Consider the following 18,118-nt stretch of genomic DNA (forward strand, 5'->3'; position numbering starts at 1 on the left):
ACTAAGTCAGTAGTGCCGAAGGTGAGAGGTATTTAGAATTAGATAAGAAATACTTGACCAAACCCATAAGACATGTTTATATAGGAGAACTAGGGTTTTAGGGTAACCTTCTCCTTTTTCTTTTTTTTTTTTTTACAAAAGGGTAACCTTCTCCTTAACACCTGTCTTGTGGACATGTGTTAGTTGATGGCTAAGCGGAAGGTGCCCCACATGTCCTAGTAAGTGATAATCATATGTGTTTTAGGGCGTGTCCATCGTATGATCCGTCCAACTATGTATGATTGTGATGACCTGATCCAGCTCACAGATGAACTTTAACCCAATTCAAAACAATATATACGCATAAACACAAGTGGAATAAAGAGTGATAGTAACATTCTCTTTTGATCGCTTTTGAAACTCACGTATCTACTTCCAAAGTAAAAGGTTCACATTGATTTAAACCAATTAAAGAGTGTGTGTTAGAGAAAGTGTTAAAAGAGAGTGTTCTACCATTTCTCACTTGGTACACTTAGAATCTCTCTTTACTTATAGGGGCCGTAAATTTATACTTTGTAATTTTAAAATTAAGTTGTTAGATTGTTAAAAGTGGTGTTACACACTCCCTAAAGCATGTAAGACACATTGATCAAATTCCACCTCATCTCTCCTTTGTGATGCACACTAGCATCACAATCTTCTAATAGAATTCCAATACTAAATGACTTTCTAAAATTTGCATGGCAAAATATAATAATGTATTTTCAAGCATCAAATCTTTAATGTATAGAATAGGCTTACATTATTACTTTAACTGTCCAACCTAGTGTGAAATAAATACCCTATTTAAACCTTGATCTAATAAAGTGTTTTTTTAGGTGTCATATTTAATGTCTAAAATGGGTCTAAAGTGTTCCACCATCCAAACAAAATAGGGTTCTTGTGTAGGTGTTTATAATTGGATTTGTTGGTGCTCCACTAGTCTTGGTTGAGAAGGTTTGCACCAAAAACCTTTTTGACTTGCTCCACTTACATGTGAATAATGATGCACTCCTACAATTTACGTTAGAATTAATTGACCACAAACATGATTCCTTGAGAGTGTTCTTCACTACTAACAGTTCAGAAAACAAACATTTTCAAACTCCCTTGAGTACCATTTAGGCCAAAGGCAAAGCAAATAGGGATGTCAAAGGTGTGTGATGGGACTGAAAGTCTTTAACTCATTCTCATTTATCAACTTAGTTTTTTTCTCTCTCTTTGAATACACTAATTTTACAAAATTCACTGTTCGAAATTGAAAATTATTTGATATGTTAAGCTTGGATCTCAATAACATATCAAATGATTTTCAATTTCTTTAAAAAAGAAAATTATGAATGATCTATATGATATAAACTTTTAAGTTTCAATCCAACGGTGAATATTTTAAAATTTGTATTCGTTATAATGTTATTTAATACTTGTGCACTAGACACCACTTGAGAGGCTTGTGCGTGTTAGACAAAGCCAATTTTAGAATATGTAATATTTTTTTTTTTAAGTAAATTAAGAGCATTATAAAACATCATGACTAGTAGACATCAGAGTAACATTTAGTAACACTAATCCTATGTCTCTTAGCTCATGTAGAATATGTAATATATAGAACTAAAAAACATTTTAGTTTATATTAATAACAAGAATTGCATAACTTTTGGATTAATCATAATTTATAAAAATAAAATAATTAAAATACATTTATAATATATAATATACATGTTTATAAGTTTTATTATAATTTTATAGGAGATTGATATTTAGTGTCTAGAATATGATTCCCATCCTTGCATTGCCGTTGGGGAGATATTTCTCCCTGTCACCATTCATGTCCCTACAGAGGAAAAAAATTTCACATGCAGGGCTCCAAACAGGGGAGCCCCAAGGGGATTATGACATACCCAAAAGGCCAAAAGCAAAGGATAATCATGCATGGAAGAATCAAAACTATCTTGCAAATCCAAGGATGAAATTGAAGTTGTAAACAAATAAGATAGGATAGGCAGATAGAGACATGTGGACCTGCACACTAAATGATACAAATGGGGTGTGGTAGCCTTGGCCATGACATGAATCAAATATTTAATCAAAAGATAGAGACTTAATCACCCAAAATCAATACATAGTTATCAATATGCACTGAAAGGTGTCAACTTAAATGTTAAATATTTATAAATAGACAGATTGTTGAAACTAGAAAGTAAAAAAGGCTCAACAATTGTGATGATGTGTACATAATAAACTACATGCGGGCACCCAACCAAAAGGCAGCACTAAATTATGGCAAAATACAAGTTTGATATCTTAAGATTGGAAGGATGTTAAGAACTAAGAATAAGGTACAGCCACCTCTACACAATTTAAAGTGTACATGAGAATTACAGTATGCATTGCTAAAAACCTAACACCAAGCAGTAATGTCTAATCCACAGTCAGGCTTAAGCCTTCTGGCCCGAAGACCGGCCTTCATTTTTTTTCGGCATCCTCTTCATCTTCCTCGGATTCATCTGCTTCTTCAGCTAGTTTTTCCAGCTCTTTCTGAATCATGAGCTTAATATCTGCCTTTTTTGGGGTGAGATCCACATCAAATTGTTTAGCTGAAAAAAATGACGAGCAATTTTTGTTAGTTTTCTGCCCAAAACTTATCCTTCAAAACTTTTTTCCCCCTCACATAGGGCAAACATGTTTGAGGCACAATCAAGCACTAAATGAGAGCATCTCTCCTAACTGAGATTTGAACTTTGGTGCACCATTGTGGGAGACTAAACCCAAGCTAGACCTGACCTCAGTTGGTCAAAACGTTAAATTTCACCTAAAATAAAAAACATCCCAAACTTTTCCACCTCATTAAACCCCGAGTCCCTAACCATAATAATCCTACATAATCTTTTAAATTTTATGAAATTTTCAAGAGATATGTGGCTTATTGTAAAAGAAAGATTTGTGGCTTGACAAACTTCGTAATTATTTAACATCACAAATCCATCATAAACTTTTAAATGTTTAGTAAAAAAATGTAGTTTTGCATATTGTAGATCAAAGAAAATCAATAGGACTACAGATAGAAAAACAAATTGAGGGGACTAAATTCAAGAAAAAGTATCAAGGACCAAAATTGCATACTAATGATATAAAAGAAACTAAAAGTGTAGTGCAGCCTAAAACTACATATCCTAGACTTCTAAGGAAAAGAGGTACTGCAAATTATGCCATTCAGCCAGTTTCAGGTTCAAAGGATAACCAAACACTAGAAAATGAAAAAACCACGAACAGGCACAAAAGAAGTTTGCTCTTAAAAGGCATAAATGTTGCACTATCTCATAGTTTTAACTGAAAAAAGCTACTAATATTGTGGAAAAAAATAGTAAAAAAAGAATAGAAAACTCACCGAGTAGCTTAAGAATGTCGGTAAATGTGGCCTGCAAATGAGAAAGACACTTTCAATTTTGGAAAACATAAAACATTCAGTAGATACCAAGTTTTTCAATCTACCAACAAACAAAAACGCAAATAGAAATAAAATACTCCATATTACATCATTTAGTTTTGTAAATTCCACCAATGTGAAGGAATCATATAGTTGCCAAAAATAATACAAGGTTAGCATGTAGCAAATCTGCTGCTAAATGCCAGCCTGCCAGAAATATACTGCATGTTTAATCATCCAATTTGCTAACTTTACGATATTGTCACCCCAATTACCCACATGTTACAAGTCAAGCTATATGATATATCCATACATAAATTGGTGGAAATTTAAATATCATTTGTAGTTCTAGTAACATCGAAATAGAAAAGGTAAAGGCATCTTAACCTAGGCTTTTTAGTCAAGCTATCAAGGAAAATTTTGACATCATTCTAGTCAGTAAAATAATTTATATATCAAACAGAAAAAATTAACAAGCAAAAAGTAATATTTTAATTCCAACATCTTACCGTATTGAAGTCAACTTCTTTAAGAATGTCACATATTGCATTGCGCAACTGATCGTCACTGGGACCTGAGGACTTCTCTTTCTTCTTGCCTTTTCCCTTAGTAACCTTTTCTGCTTAGTACACGCAGTAATGATGATTACTTATACAACATATCAGTTTTAACTCATGAAAAAGAAAAAATTAAAATGCTTCACTTCAGCTGAAAGTTATTACTCTCAACCGAAACACAATAGGTATTCAATTCAGAACGTTCGTAAATGAAATAATGACAAAAGGGGGAGGTGGGCTCATGGTATCTACCAGTTTTCTCTTTCGACTTAGAGGAAGACTTGGTTGGAGTTGGAGTTGGTATCTTCTGCTTTCCCCCTTGCTCATTTTTCTTCTTCCTAGAGAATACCTTTGGACTGTCATCAATGTCATCATCAGACTTTGGTCGGGTATTTGATGATTTCTTAGGTGTTCTCTTAGGTGGTGAGCGAGATGTATTTGTGACTGTAGTTTTCCCAGTTTTGCTTCTTCCAGAGGACTCTTTCTTTTCAGATGATATTTTAGAGGGTTTTTTCTTTTTTTTCACATCTTCAGATTCGCTCCCAGAATCACTTTTATCTTCCCTTTCAGATTTCTCTGGTATTTCATCTTCAGACTTCTCGTGAATATCATCTTCTGCTTCATCCTCGTTTTCTTCATCTTTCTCTTCTCTCTCTGATTCATCTTCTGTGTCAGTTGTGCTCTTTTTCTCCACTCCTGAAGAATCTTCATTTTTCTTCTGCCTCTGAAAAATATACAGGCACAAGTTCAGAACTAAGAAGAAGCTTCCAATAAAAACAACTAAAACTTCACATATTGCATACATTGATATTTTTTTAAAATAAAATGTAATACAAAGAACTAATATCAATTAATACTAATGATTACATTTAGTACCAGTACGATCACTTAAGGTTGTCAAAATCAATATCCTACGAAGGATTTAGTGTGATTTCAATATCAAAATATTATAATTAATTAAATACACTTCCTAATATTACTAAAATTCAAATATTAGGAGTTTTGAATGATGAGTGCTCCAGGGTGGACTTTGGTGAAGATGATTCATATGATGCTCTAATGAGAACTGGAGTGTTCGCATCCAGCAAGTTGTAAGGGAAGCTAACAGGGTGGCTGATGGTGGTTTCGTTATGTTGGATAATTTTTTCTTAGCACTCCCCACTGAGTTTTGGATAATCCTTCACCAGTTGGAACAGCTGTGATTTGCTGATTTGTTAGGAGTTTTTAATCCATGTTAGCTTCTTCTGTGTAGTTCTTTCTTTCTTTAGGCTTCCACCCTCATTTAATTTCAAAAGCAAAAAAAAAAAAAAATATACAGAGTAGAGAATAAAAACCAATGCAGCGGTTACAAATAAAGCCAAAAACAATAACAACAACAAAACTGAGTTCAAAAAAAGAAAAATAAGAGCCAGATGATGTGACCGAAAAAGTCATCGGTTTTGGCCTTCGCCGCTGCCAAAGTGGCAAGGATCCTACTAGTCTGCAATTGACCTACTATGAAATGGCAGAGAGGAAGAATTTTGAATGAGGAGACCAGAGGGAATTTTGACAAAAAAGGAGGGCAGACAGGTCAGAAATATTCGGGTGACCCAAGGAAAACCAGATTAGGCCAAAATAATAAGAATAGTTGTTTTTCAGATCTGGATCATGCACCCAGCAGCTTGGCTCGTGAATTGAAGGATTGACAGAAATTGATAATGTCATGATTGTACACCCTTGCCTAGTGAACCCAAAAACCCAGTAAACTTCCAAAAGATAAAGTTAAACATCAATAAATAACAATCAAAGTTAATTATTACTAATATTCAACTTAGAGTTTGACTGATATTGCTGCTGGGTCTGTGGCAGCAGAGAAGAGGTGGATGAGTTGAAGTAGCAGAGGTTAGACTTTGAAAGGTTGTGGCTGCTATGTTTTGTCGTAGGAGAGAGAACTTGGCTACTAGATTTTGTCGCATGCAGAGAGGAGGAAAAAATTGGATGAATAAGATTTAGTATCTCCTCCAATCAATTTTAGTCTTTTCAGGGATGAAAAGTCCCAAAAAAAGAAAAAGGGCTATTGTGAAGAGTATTTTTGGGTTTTTGTGGTATCATCATTGTAGTGGCTGGTTTGACTGTAATTTTGTGTATTTTGGCTGTGTTTTGGTCTCAATTTGGGATGCTACACCTGTAATGCTAAAATTCCACACAGTGGCCATCTCTGTAATGCAGCCCCTATGCAGCTATGCTGCAATTGCAGCTGATAAGGCCGCTATTGATAACATAGAGACTAATAACCTAGTATTCATTGAATACTTATGAAAAAACAAGTTACGTTAAAGCAAATGATGTCACATATATGAAATGAAAACAAAAATGGAATTTCAATTCACTTTCCTAGTCTCCACTACAAAAAATATAAACATGATTATTAACCAATACACAGACAAATTAATAATTGACAATTAATAGTACAATTATAACTAAACAAAATAACATTCAATTAATTATGGGAGGAAAGCACCTAGTCATTTTGAAACACAACGTAGAGAGCAAAACAGGCATGAAAGGCACTCCACTCACATATTAAATTTAGCTGCTAATATCACTTTTTCTGCATTTAAAGTAGTGAGATAATACCTTTGCAGAACCTCTTGGAGTATTAGTCCCAGATCTTGGTGTACCCCGTTTTCCAGAACGGTTGCGCTTCTTACTTGACTGATGCAGGTAAACCATAAAAACTATGAATATGTTGCGCCAGAAACTATATTCTTAGTAAAAAAAATTACCATGACATCAAGAAGAAAAAATTGGAATACAAGAAAGGAAAAATGTAAACCTCTTTTTCTGCAAGTAGCACAGTTGTAGTTGCATGAGGGGCAACCAAAAAGTCTATCAGCTTAGCAATAACATCTTCCTGCATAGGCAGAAATTCATTGGCAATCATAAAGGCGTGTTAAATGGTATCAGTCAACAGGGTTCTCTTTGAAGATTGGAACATATATATACATAGCATTATGAATATTATCATAAGAAACAAAGATTATTCATAACCATTATGTATACACATAACAAAGCATGAACATGTGGCAAGATTGACACATTTATTTCATCAACGACAAGAACATCAGTAATGGTAAACCAACAAACCTTTTTTATTGTTGACTTATTAAATGTTATGTCAAGAAAATCACAGAATTCCAGTAACTTCTCTTTATTACACCTGTCCAGCTTTTCTCTTACTTTATTAATTTGCTTCTCCTGTAGAAACAATATCAGGATTTTACAACCTTTGGCAGACAAGGAGTTAAAACAAAGGCAAGTCGGTAAAAGAAAATACTACAAATACAAATAAACAAAACCCTTCATTATTTTATAAGATATAGTTGCATGTGCGCGCACACACACATGATCTCAATCTTGAAAACATTGGTTATGAGTATTACATTTGGTACTTTTTGGGATAATAATATTACCTCATTATCATGCCATACAAAACCAGAAAACCTCAATATATTACTCTTGACCTGAACTGCCTGCAAAGGATAAAAAAAGAGTCACATGATGTAACATGAGTCTGACCTGTAAAGTCCATAACCCAAATATCACAGGTAAGTAAAAATGTTTAACTTTTCAACAGCACAGGCCTGCATTATACAAAATCCTGAACGATAGAACCGGAATAACACGAAAAGCAAAAGAAAACCAATAAGGCATTTTGAAAATTGTAACAGAAAGACAGATATTTAATGAACAAAATCATACCTTCCCTCTCCTTCCAAAGAGTATTGTATGGAGCAACTTGAGACTATCGTCAGTCTTCCTTCTAGATAACTTAAATGACACTAAAGAAGCAAAATGCAAGATTCAACTTATTAGCTATTCGGAAGAAGCATAGTTATGCATCCAGTGTAACAAATGTAAACAAGAACAAAAACTAAAAAATTCCCGCATGTCAACTTTCACTTAAATATATGTGTAACATGAACGCCTTCTTTTACTGCTGAATTAGGGTAAATTTGACAGTCCATTTATGTTCAGTCATTATCTCGAGTCCTAAAGATTCCAAAGATCCGAATTACAATTGATCTTCCGATGGTCCCAAAAAATCAGTAGAAGTGGATGGAATATCTCCAAGTTTTGCCACTATTACTAAATCAGTAGAAGTAAGACCCGCATTAAATTTTTGCCTTTAATGGGAAAAGGCAGGCATAAAGCCTTTTATGAAAACCCAAGAGTTCATTAACAGGACAATTTTTTATTTTTTTTTTTATAAGTAACAGGACAATTAAATCAGTGCAAACTAATGGACTTTTAATATCATAATCAACATAACTGTTTAAGCTGTAAATCTGAATCATCAACTTGTGGCAATATATATTTTATCTATAAAAGAGTAACTTGAAACATCCAGCATCTACTCTGGGAATGGATATATATAGTAATATGACAAATTAATAGCGCCCATTTAAGTGGTTTAGAGACTGGTTAAGTGGTTTCTGAGCTGTTTTCATGCTTATTTAAACGAGAGTTGACTTTGTCTCTCTGTTATATAACTTTATGCAAACATAATGCAAACTGGTACTCGGGAACCAATTTGTGATTCTCTGGCCACAGTAGCAAATTATGTGGCTATGGTATATGCCACAGCTTTGAATGGGTATAACAGTCTCGTCAAAATACAGTCTTGCAACCTTTTGATATTAAAGTTAATTTATAATAGCATTAGCATATAACACCACCATGATAGCTACAGAGCATGCTGGCAGCCACGTGCCACCACAATCAATCTAGTAGTAGAAGCATGGTATGCATAGAAGGAAAAAGAAAGAGGCATATGTAAATTTTAAAAATTAAAAATAAATAAATAAATAAGACAGCCATCTCACTTGACATGCCCTGTGTGTGTGTGTAGTAAAAATTAAAAAGAATGGACACGCACAATTATTATTACAGTAAATTTTATATTATTTTACTTGTGTTGTGAATTGACTATCAAACAATATATAGGAGGAGGAGTTGAAATGTGAAGCAAGTGTTTGTGACTTTGTGCTATACTATTTTGCTTGTACCAAGTGTTAGTGTGCATCAAACATACCCTCGGTTAACTTTTGCTTACTATAGAGTATATAAATAGAAGGGCATTCAAACACGATTACTGATAAAAGAAAAAAGAAATCAATCAAAGAGAAGTATCATACCATTGGGTATATCTTTTAAAGGTGTACCACGACCCTGCAATTTGAAAAGCAAACTGTAAACAAATTAAGTTATAATAAAAATGCATAATTAAGGATAAATACTTCAAATGTGATATTGAAAAACAAATACCTTTTCAATATGTAATTCTTTGGATGAATCTTTATCAATTAATGCCACCAACCTCTCAACTGATTTCCTTTCTCGCACTGGGCGATCACTAGTTGGAGTCTTTGGCTCTGGCTGCTTCAGTTCCTTTCTTTTATCTTTCACTTTCTCCTCATTAACCTTCCCTCTTGAACGCTTTTTTGATCCTTTCTCACCCTTACTATCCCCTGCCTTATCTTCTTCTTTTGGTTTCTCAATATTATCTTCGCCATCCTCCTCCTCTGTCTCAGCTTCAGTTTTCTCCTTTTCATCACCCTCTTCCTTCTCTGTTTCTGCATCAGATTTCTCCTGTTCATCACCCTCTTCCTTCTCCTCTGTCTCTGCTTCAGTTTTTTCCTCTTCATCACCCTCGTCCTTCTCCTCAACGCTACCCTCTACTTCCATCAAGTCTGCTTTTTCAGCTTCTATTTTTTCCTTTTCTTCTTTACCTTCTGTAGTTTCCTTAACCTCGTCATCAACATCCATTTTCTCATTCTCAGATTCAGTAACATTTTTGTCATCCTCTTCTATTTCTTGTACGTCATCTTTCTTATCCTCCACTGCTTCTTTCACACTATCAACTTCCATGTCCTCTTTTACTTCTCCCCCTTCGATTTCATTATCTTTCTTTTCCACCTTTACTTCTCCACCGTCAACTTCCTTATCCTCTTTTACTTCTTCCACACCATCATCTTTCTTCTCCTCTTTTATTTCATCAGCCTCATCATCTTTCTTCTCCTCTTTTACTTCTTCCACACCATCATCTTTCTTCTCCTCTTTTACTTCATCAGCCTCATCATCTTTCTTCTCCTCTTTTCTTTCTTCCACCCCATCATCTTTCTTATCCTCTTTTACTTCTTTCACCCCTTCATCTTTCTTATCCTCTTTTACTTCTTCCACCCCATCATCTTTCTTATCTTCTTTTATTTCTTCTACCACGTCAACTTTCTTATCATCATCCCCTCCATCATCTTTCTTATCCTCTTTTACCTCATCAGCCCCATTAGCTTTCTTATCCTCTTTTACTTCGCCCACCACATCATCTTTCACATCCTCTTTTACTTCTTCCACAATATCAGCTTTCTTATCCTCTTGTACCTCTTCCACACCCTCAACTTTCTTATCTTCTTCAACTTCTTTTATATTATTTCCTTCCACCTCTTTGACTCCATTACTCTCCAAGACTTTCCCTCCATCAGCTCCCAAGTCTTTCTTCTCAACAACTTCACCTAACGATTTCACCGGAACGCTACTTCCATTTGAATCAGTCTTAGAAACTTCAGTCACTGGTCCTTCCTCACCCATACCGATCTTATTTAAATAGATCTATAAAATTACTCTAACATAAACACACTTGCCGCTACAGTCTGTTCAATTGAAATCACTTAGCATAAGTACAACAAACAGAAAATTTCAAAGAAAAGCGGTAAAATAAGATTATACGGAATTTTTATTTTATTTTTACCAAGAAGATTATAAGAAATTGTTAAGCTTCCATAACTAGAAGTCTAAGAACATTTATAACCCTAGCACACCATTTAAAAAGTAACAGCTTTGAAATTAATTAGCATAATAAATGAATATATTTATCTCATGACAATTAATTGCAATGAGAGCATGAAAATTTCCCCCACCTCACCCCCCCCAAATCACAAAACAAACAAAGCAATGCAGTTAGCAAATCAAAAAGTCAAACATCACTATTTATTTAGCTTAAATTGAGAAACAATTAAGCAGACAGAAAACAAAAAATCTCAACTTTAAATACTCTTTTAGCATTAATTCCATAGAAAAACCACAACACCCCTAAAAAGATCAACCCTAAAAACACAAAATCCTCAACAGTAGAGCAAAGACATAGCCACAAACTATCAACAAAACATCATAATACTTCATATTTACAACCTAAACAAACCAAATATCCCAAATCAAATCTTCATAATTAAATTAAATCAAAACAAAGCAAGCTCAAAAAAATTTGGGAATTTCGTTTCAAAATTGAAAGCCCTAAAAATTTCAACACTTAAAATCCATCAACAAGACAGAACAATTGACACTTATAAACATCAAGATACAAACTTTTTGACATGAAACGGTGCGTTTAGAGGAAAACGAAGTGGAAACTTACAGATTCGGAACTTTGGAAGAGAAAGAACAGAGCTTCTTCACTCTCTCGCGTATGTTTTTTCTTTTCTCTCCGAGTCAGTGAGAGTAACAACAAAACAAGAAGTGTCGAGGTTATTAAGGTCATTTTATAGTGCGGACTTCAAATGCGGAATTTAAATGTAGTTTAATTGCCACGTTGGATATGCACCTCGTTGAAAATTCTTATCCGATGGATCACATTGGATTTTCGTGAGGTACGTGGGTAATTAACGGTTGTGATTTGAAATTCCATGCGTTGTGCATGTTTTGAAATTAATTAATACCGGTATTATCCTTCTTTGGATTTAATTATTTTTCGGTTTGGGTAAACTTTCAATTCAATGTAAAAAAAACTGGAATTTTCTTAGTGGGAAATTCTTTTAATTGATAAATAAATTGGATTTAATTGATATGCACCAACGGTATAAAATAATTTTACACTGTCAATCAATATCAACCATATTTTTCGCCACATCACTCCACTTCACCCCACTTTCTTAACATGACATGACAAAATGATGGTTATTTATTGGACGATCGTGTAAAACTATTTTACACCGTCGTTGCATATCAATTAATTTATTTATTTTTATTAACCATCTAATTCTCAAGGACAAGAATCCATTAATCAAAGTATTTGGCCGCGAAGTAAGTAAAATTTAATAAAAAATGTTCAGAAACTAAATTCGGGTTCACCCATGAACAATTCGTACTAACGGATTTTTAAAACAAAATCCAGAATAATAAAACCAAAATTCTTTTATATTTCTCATCTTCTTTTTCCCTCTTCATCCCTACCACCATGACATTACCAACAATAACAACTAAAAATTCGGAAAGACAAAAACATCAACAAGAGCAATTCATCACCATGTTGATTCCTTTCCCAACAACAACATCAACAACTTCTATAAACCCATAATGAGGGAAGATAGAACGATGGTTGAACCGAGTTGACCACTGGTTGAATGGTGTTTGAGCGGTGATTGAATAGTGGCACATGAAAGATGAGAGTTTACTATGGGTGAAGCATTTATATGGCACATGGGAACGTGAAAAACTGATAATAGAAAAGTTGAAAGTTGTTGTGTTTTTAGTTCATTGATTAGATGAATGAATAATCATTGATAATTGTTCCTGAAGATAAAGATTAAAGGAAGGGATGAAGAACATTTTTTTTTTAAAAAAATAAATGGATAATATACTTATTTATATTTCACTTATTAAATTAATCAAAACAAATTAAAAGCCACGTAAGCATGTCACTTCATTAGCTTTGTCCATTCAAGTGCCAACTTGTCCAATGAGATGCTAAAACGAGAAAATTTTCATATTACAGGAGAAACTATACATTTATTTTTTACGAGGGATAAATCAAAGTGCAAGTCTCTAAATTAACTAAAGTTAATACTTTTTTATTGAGACTTTCCTTTCTAAGGATGACTTATTTTCTAATGTGAGTTGAATTTGGATAAACTGTTATCCGTATTTGATCATCGATTTTTTTGCCAAATATCCTATTGACTAAAACTTTCACCTTAAAGTTGAATAAGTGGAGTGTTCGAGGTTCGAACCTTGACTTTTGCATATATAATGTGAATGTTCATACCAACTGAACTAAGTTCATGAGAACTATTTAATCATCAATTTTACAATTTTGCAAATCACCAGTACTCATTTATCTATCCTGAACCATCAAATTAGGTTGACTCGGACTGGTTTGATCAATTTTCATAATCTTTTTCGATCCATTTACACCCCTAACTCTAGAGACTAAAAAGTAATCAATTGAGTCGAATAAAATTAATAAGGTGTTAATAAAAGAGTATGTAACATTTTCTTCAAAAGAACAATTTGAATTTGATTAGTGGAGACTCTATTTGACGGGAAGTTCTACTCTATATTTTGTCTCATTATCTTGATTGTAAAAAAAAATTAGTTAAAAATATTTTTTATGCTGTTTTATATTTATTAGCCAATTCAACAATTAATTTTATTAAATACATCAAATTCAGTCAACCGAACTAGTTTGTCAAGGTTCTCTTGTCTATAGACGACAAACACTATCAAATACTCATACACATTTCAAATTTGAATTCAAGTAAAAATGTTCAACCGAGTTAGGCCTTCCAAATTTTTTTAATATGTAGACGAATAACACAGAGATGGTTGAAACCACTTGATGCAATGACTGACCACAAAATCAGATTAAACTGACGGTGAAAGCAAAAAAAAACTCACCTACATAACTACGATGTTCTGAATTATATTCCGATAAAAAATATTCAACCTAATAATATCAAATTAATTATATCTTACAAACTAATTTGTTACGGAACATAGCCTTCATCACAATAATTCGTTGAACTGTAAGGGAAATGCTAAACAGTGCCCCTGGGGCATTGATTAAGCATATTTAAAAGGAAATTTTATCTCGGAACTTGTGCATTCAAAACCTCGAAAATGTAAAAAGCTATGTTTTCAGTGTTAATTTTGTCTTTTATTTCTTTTTTTAGCATGCTTAACAAGTGTCTGGGGGCACTGTTTAACATGACCCTTATAGCTATAATAATTTATTTATGATTACATATAGGGATGGGCATGGTTCGGTTTTGGAAGAAAACGGAACCGAATTGAACCAAAGTGTTTTCAAAATTCATAGTAACTGAACCAAACTGAACTGTTTGTCTTTCGAACTGAACCAAACCTAACTGTTAAAGTGGTTCAGTTTTATGGTTTTAAACCAAACCATAACTAATTTTCACTAAAAATAACTGAACCATTAAATCAAATTGAACCGAACCAAACTGATAATCATCAACCGGGTTTTGCATCAATTAATCAACAAAATTTCAATGGAAGAAAATGTTCAATGCATTTCTAACTGAATTCAAGATGCAGATTCCATCATTCAACTCATGAGGCTTTACCTAAAGCTCTATCTCTTCAGATATAATAAGCTATAGTTTAATATGTACTCTATTTACAAACACCTTAAGTATTTTTATTTTCTGCGAAAAAAAGTTTTATTTTTTACTTTTTTATTTTCTTACTTGCTTTATTTTGGAATTGACCTTTCCTATAATTTGGAATTGGTGTAAGTCAAATTTTATTTTAAAATTAAATACAAGCTTTAGTTGCTCGAAACATCTCTTTAGCTGCTGTGTACTCTATTTCTTTTATACACATTACTTTCGCCGTCTCAAAATAAGTGTCACATTTAACTACTCTCTTAAGACATTGTAGTGATTATTTCACCTCTTAACTCTTTCACCTCAACCACCTGTTCTATATTTTTAATTAAATAATTTATTTTAAAGTTATTTTAATATTATATAATTATCAGTATTATTATTATTAATGATTTGTTAAAGGTGGTTTTAATTACTTGGTCAATGCACACGTTTTTTCTGTTACTATCTTACCCATTTATTCCTACTTAATAGGATTCATGATTTTAATTGAGAAAAAGGTTTGGTATGTGATGATATATAATATATATACATGGTCGTGGCTCAAGAATGAGAGCGTGTACATACATTCTTCAATTGATATATAGTTTGAGCATAATTCAATTTGATTACTTCTAATAAAAATTGAGGTATTATCTTCCTGGATTACATCACCGGTGTCTATTAATTTTTGTCAGTTTTGTCACCTCAGATATGATTCATATCCGGGAAGGACATGTTGAATCATGGGGATTTGCGCTTACGAAGCAGATAAATCCTTAAGGACAGTGCGATCAGCACGCCTCATGTATTGTTTCATGATTCACTATTTTCAGGTCATCCTTGTTTGTGACTCGGTTGTTGTTTACTATGCGGTTGACATCAAACTACTACACTCACGAGAGATAAGTTTCTATGAACTCTATTTTAATTTATTCTCTATAATATTTGTTGAGTTATTTAAATTTATGTGGTTTATTATTCTGAGTAGGTCTAACTTTTACAACACCACCAAATTACGTTGGCTCGGATGAAGAAATTTATCGAGGCTTTGTCTAACATGAAAGAGTGTTTTAAGTGGTGTATGATGCACAAGTGATGAATGAATAACACCGTAACAAATACAAATTTTACAAAATCGATTTAAAGTTGAATAAACCTTCAATTTGGTCCATGAACTATCAATTTCTCTCCAATTTAGTCGCTAAACTATGGAAATATACTAAATAGTCCTTAAACTATTAATAATCAATCAATTTAGTCCCTATATTTTTAAAATAATCAATTTAGTCCCTATATTTTTAAAATAATTGAGGGACTAAATTGATGTATTAATAATAGTTTAATGACTATTTAGCATATTTTGATAGTTCAAGGACTAAATTGGAGAGAGATCGATAGTTTAAGGACTAAATCGACGGTTCATTCATTTAAAGTTTATATAGTATGGATCATCCATATTTTTTTTTAGAGAAATTGAAAATCATTTGATATGTCAAATCTTAATAGGTCTCAATAAATAACATATCACTTGATTTTCAATTTTTCTAAATTTTTTCATGTATAATCTATATGATATAAACTTTCAATCCAAAATAATGGATTTTATAAAATTCGTATTTGTTATAATGTTATTCATAACTTTTATATCATGTACCACTCAAAATACCCTTTCACGTTAGAAGTGGCTATTTATTGAATTATCAATGTATAGTACTATCTATTTATGGAATTTATTGCAAGGATAAAATGTAGAGTACTATTAACTAATCTTTGTTCGATGAAAGCTTTTTCACCCTTGCTCATGGTGAAGGAATTAGAAGAAAGAAATGGTGTGAGGAGTCGATCAACAGAAGATCTTCAATCAAATCAAAGAAACTTTGTTTTTTGTTTTGTTTACAATGAGCGGGGGATCGAACCCAGGACCTATAACGTACTATCCAAACCCCTCACCACTAGACCAAACCTAGTGGCTTATCATTCAAGTTGTACATCACTGTCGAGGACAAATCACTCAAACAGAAGATCTTCGATCAAATCAAAGAAACTTTGTTGAATCCATTAGTGTTCATGCAACCAATGCTATGTAAATTATTCAAGTTGTACATCACTGTCGAGGACAAATCACTTAGCTTTGTGCTGACAAATATTTGAGAGAGCAATGTACTACCTTAGTCAACAAATTATGCATTATTTAGTTTAGCAACTCAAAAACACTTAAAATTTGTAGTTAACACTCTTTGGGGAGATAAGGAATTTATAGCTGATGATGGATAGAGTTCTTTTCTTGACGTAATCTCTTAAACAAAGAGAATTTCAAATGAGAGCTATTAGTTTGTTATAACACAAAAGTACTTAAAAAAAATGAAATAAACCACTAAATCGGTTTCCGATTATATAAGACACTCTAAAAAATGTAATCAAAATTTGACTTACCTCGAAAATTTACTCCAAGGTATTGCGTTATTTTGTTAGGACTACAAATAGTTTTTTACTTGCAAATTAATTTGAATACTGCTTTCGTGGGAAGTGGATTTGACACAATTTGAATTGTTCCTAACCATCTAATAAAAAATGAATGATTGAATGATGCAAAATTAACTCCACTGATCTGATTAATTGGAGCCATTAGATTTGTTTTATACAGTTAAATTTGTGAGGACACTTATAGTAGGATGCTTGTTTGCTTACATACTAATAAAGTAAAGTAAAGCTTATTTTAGTTGGTGAATATTACATTATATATATCGGAGCGGGATTCGAACTCTGTCGGTTATTCGCGGTATAATTTCTAGGACAAAACTTATGCACATTCCTTAAGTGCAGTTTTTGTTGTTCCCTAATAAAAAAACATCACCTGTATAATTATTCCAAATCACCTACTCGTTTTGTTAACTACATTTCGTCTCTCTGTTTCGTGATCCTTTTCAAAAAGTTGTGAAAACATTCAGGTTGATGTATAATATATGACTATGTGTATCGACACTTTCAATTGAAGATGTGTTGGATTTTCAACACGTGTCAGTGTTGGTGTCAGTATGCGACGGACGTCGACCCGTGTCGGTGTTAGACATTCACCCGACACCGACATATGTGTTTATGTTCAATAATTAAATTTTCTCAAATTAATATCAATGTCGTGTTTGATATGTCTAAAGTTCGTCTTACTATAGATATAAAATAGCTTATTTGATACTCTTAGCTACTTTCTTTGGTAGTGGAAAGTTTATCGGAAGACCATAACAGGTCATAGTGGCTCAAGGAGAGTGGTTCTTCTACTCCAGTTCATAATGCACAGGAAAATGCTACTGGTGCAAAGACTCTCAAATCCTTACTTGTAAATTGAATTGAACTTGCAGGTTCAACCTTTGATAATTGACAAATTTCTAGTGTTGATAAAAATGTCAATTTACTGCTCTCTTATTGTAAATTATTTTTAACTTGGATGTGCCCATTTTAGTAATTTATGCATCCAAAAGAAATTTTATTCTAAACTATCCAAACAACATCTTTAATATAAATCACTTTTAATTTTCATCACTGCATAACCAAACACGCACTTAGTAGTCGACTTTGTTGCTTATTTGTATTTTTAAAACAATGATATCTACTAGTTGGAAGATGCACATTCAAATTAGTTGGTGCACATTGGTGCAGTCTGCAGAGAAATGATCCATTAATAAACTAAGTTATTGTCT

At 32.9% G+C, this 18,118-nt stretch overlaps 1 protein-coding gene across 1 annotated transcript; it reads right to left on the minus strand.

The window, feature by feature from the left end:
• Positions 1-2,165: 2,165 nt before the first annotated feature.
• LOC123912913 (DEK domain-containing chromatin-associated protein 4-like) lies at positions 2,166-11,575 on the minus strand. The gene is made up of 12 exons (XM_045963506.1): positions 11,453-11,575; positions 9,310-10,691; positions 9,180-9,213; positions 7,744-7,823; positions 7,455-7,514; positions 7,129-7,239; positions 6,818-6,895; positions 6,619-6,696; positions 4,255-4,726; positions 3,955-4,064; positions 3,407-3,437; positions 2,166-2,615 (listed from the first exon to the last, which is right to left on the minus strand). The coding sequence occupies exons 2-12, from the start codon at positions 10,627-10,629 to the stop codon at positions 2,485-2,487; spliced, it is 2,505 nt and encodes an 834-aa protein (XP_045819462.1). The 5' UTR covers positions 10,630-10,691; positions 11,453-11,575; the 3' UTR covers positions 2,166-2,484.
• Positions 11,576-18,118: the final 6,543 nt, after the last annotated feature.

Source organism: Trifolium pratense, linkage group LG3 (genome assembly GCF_020283565.1).
Source record: "Trifolium pratense cultivar HEN17-A07 linkage group LG3, ARS_RC_1.1, whole genome shotgun sequence".
Lineage (NCBI taxonomy): Eukaryota > Viridiplantae > Streptophyta > Magnoliopsida > Fabales > Fabaceae > Trifolium > Trifolium pratense.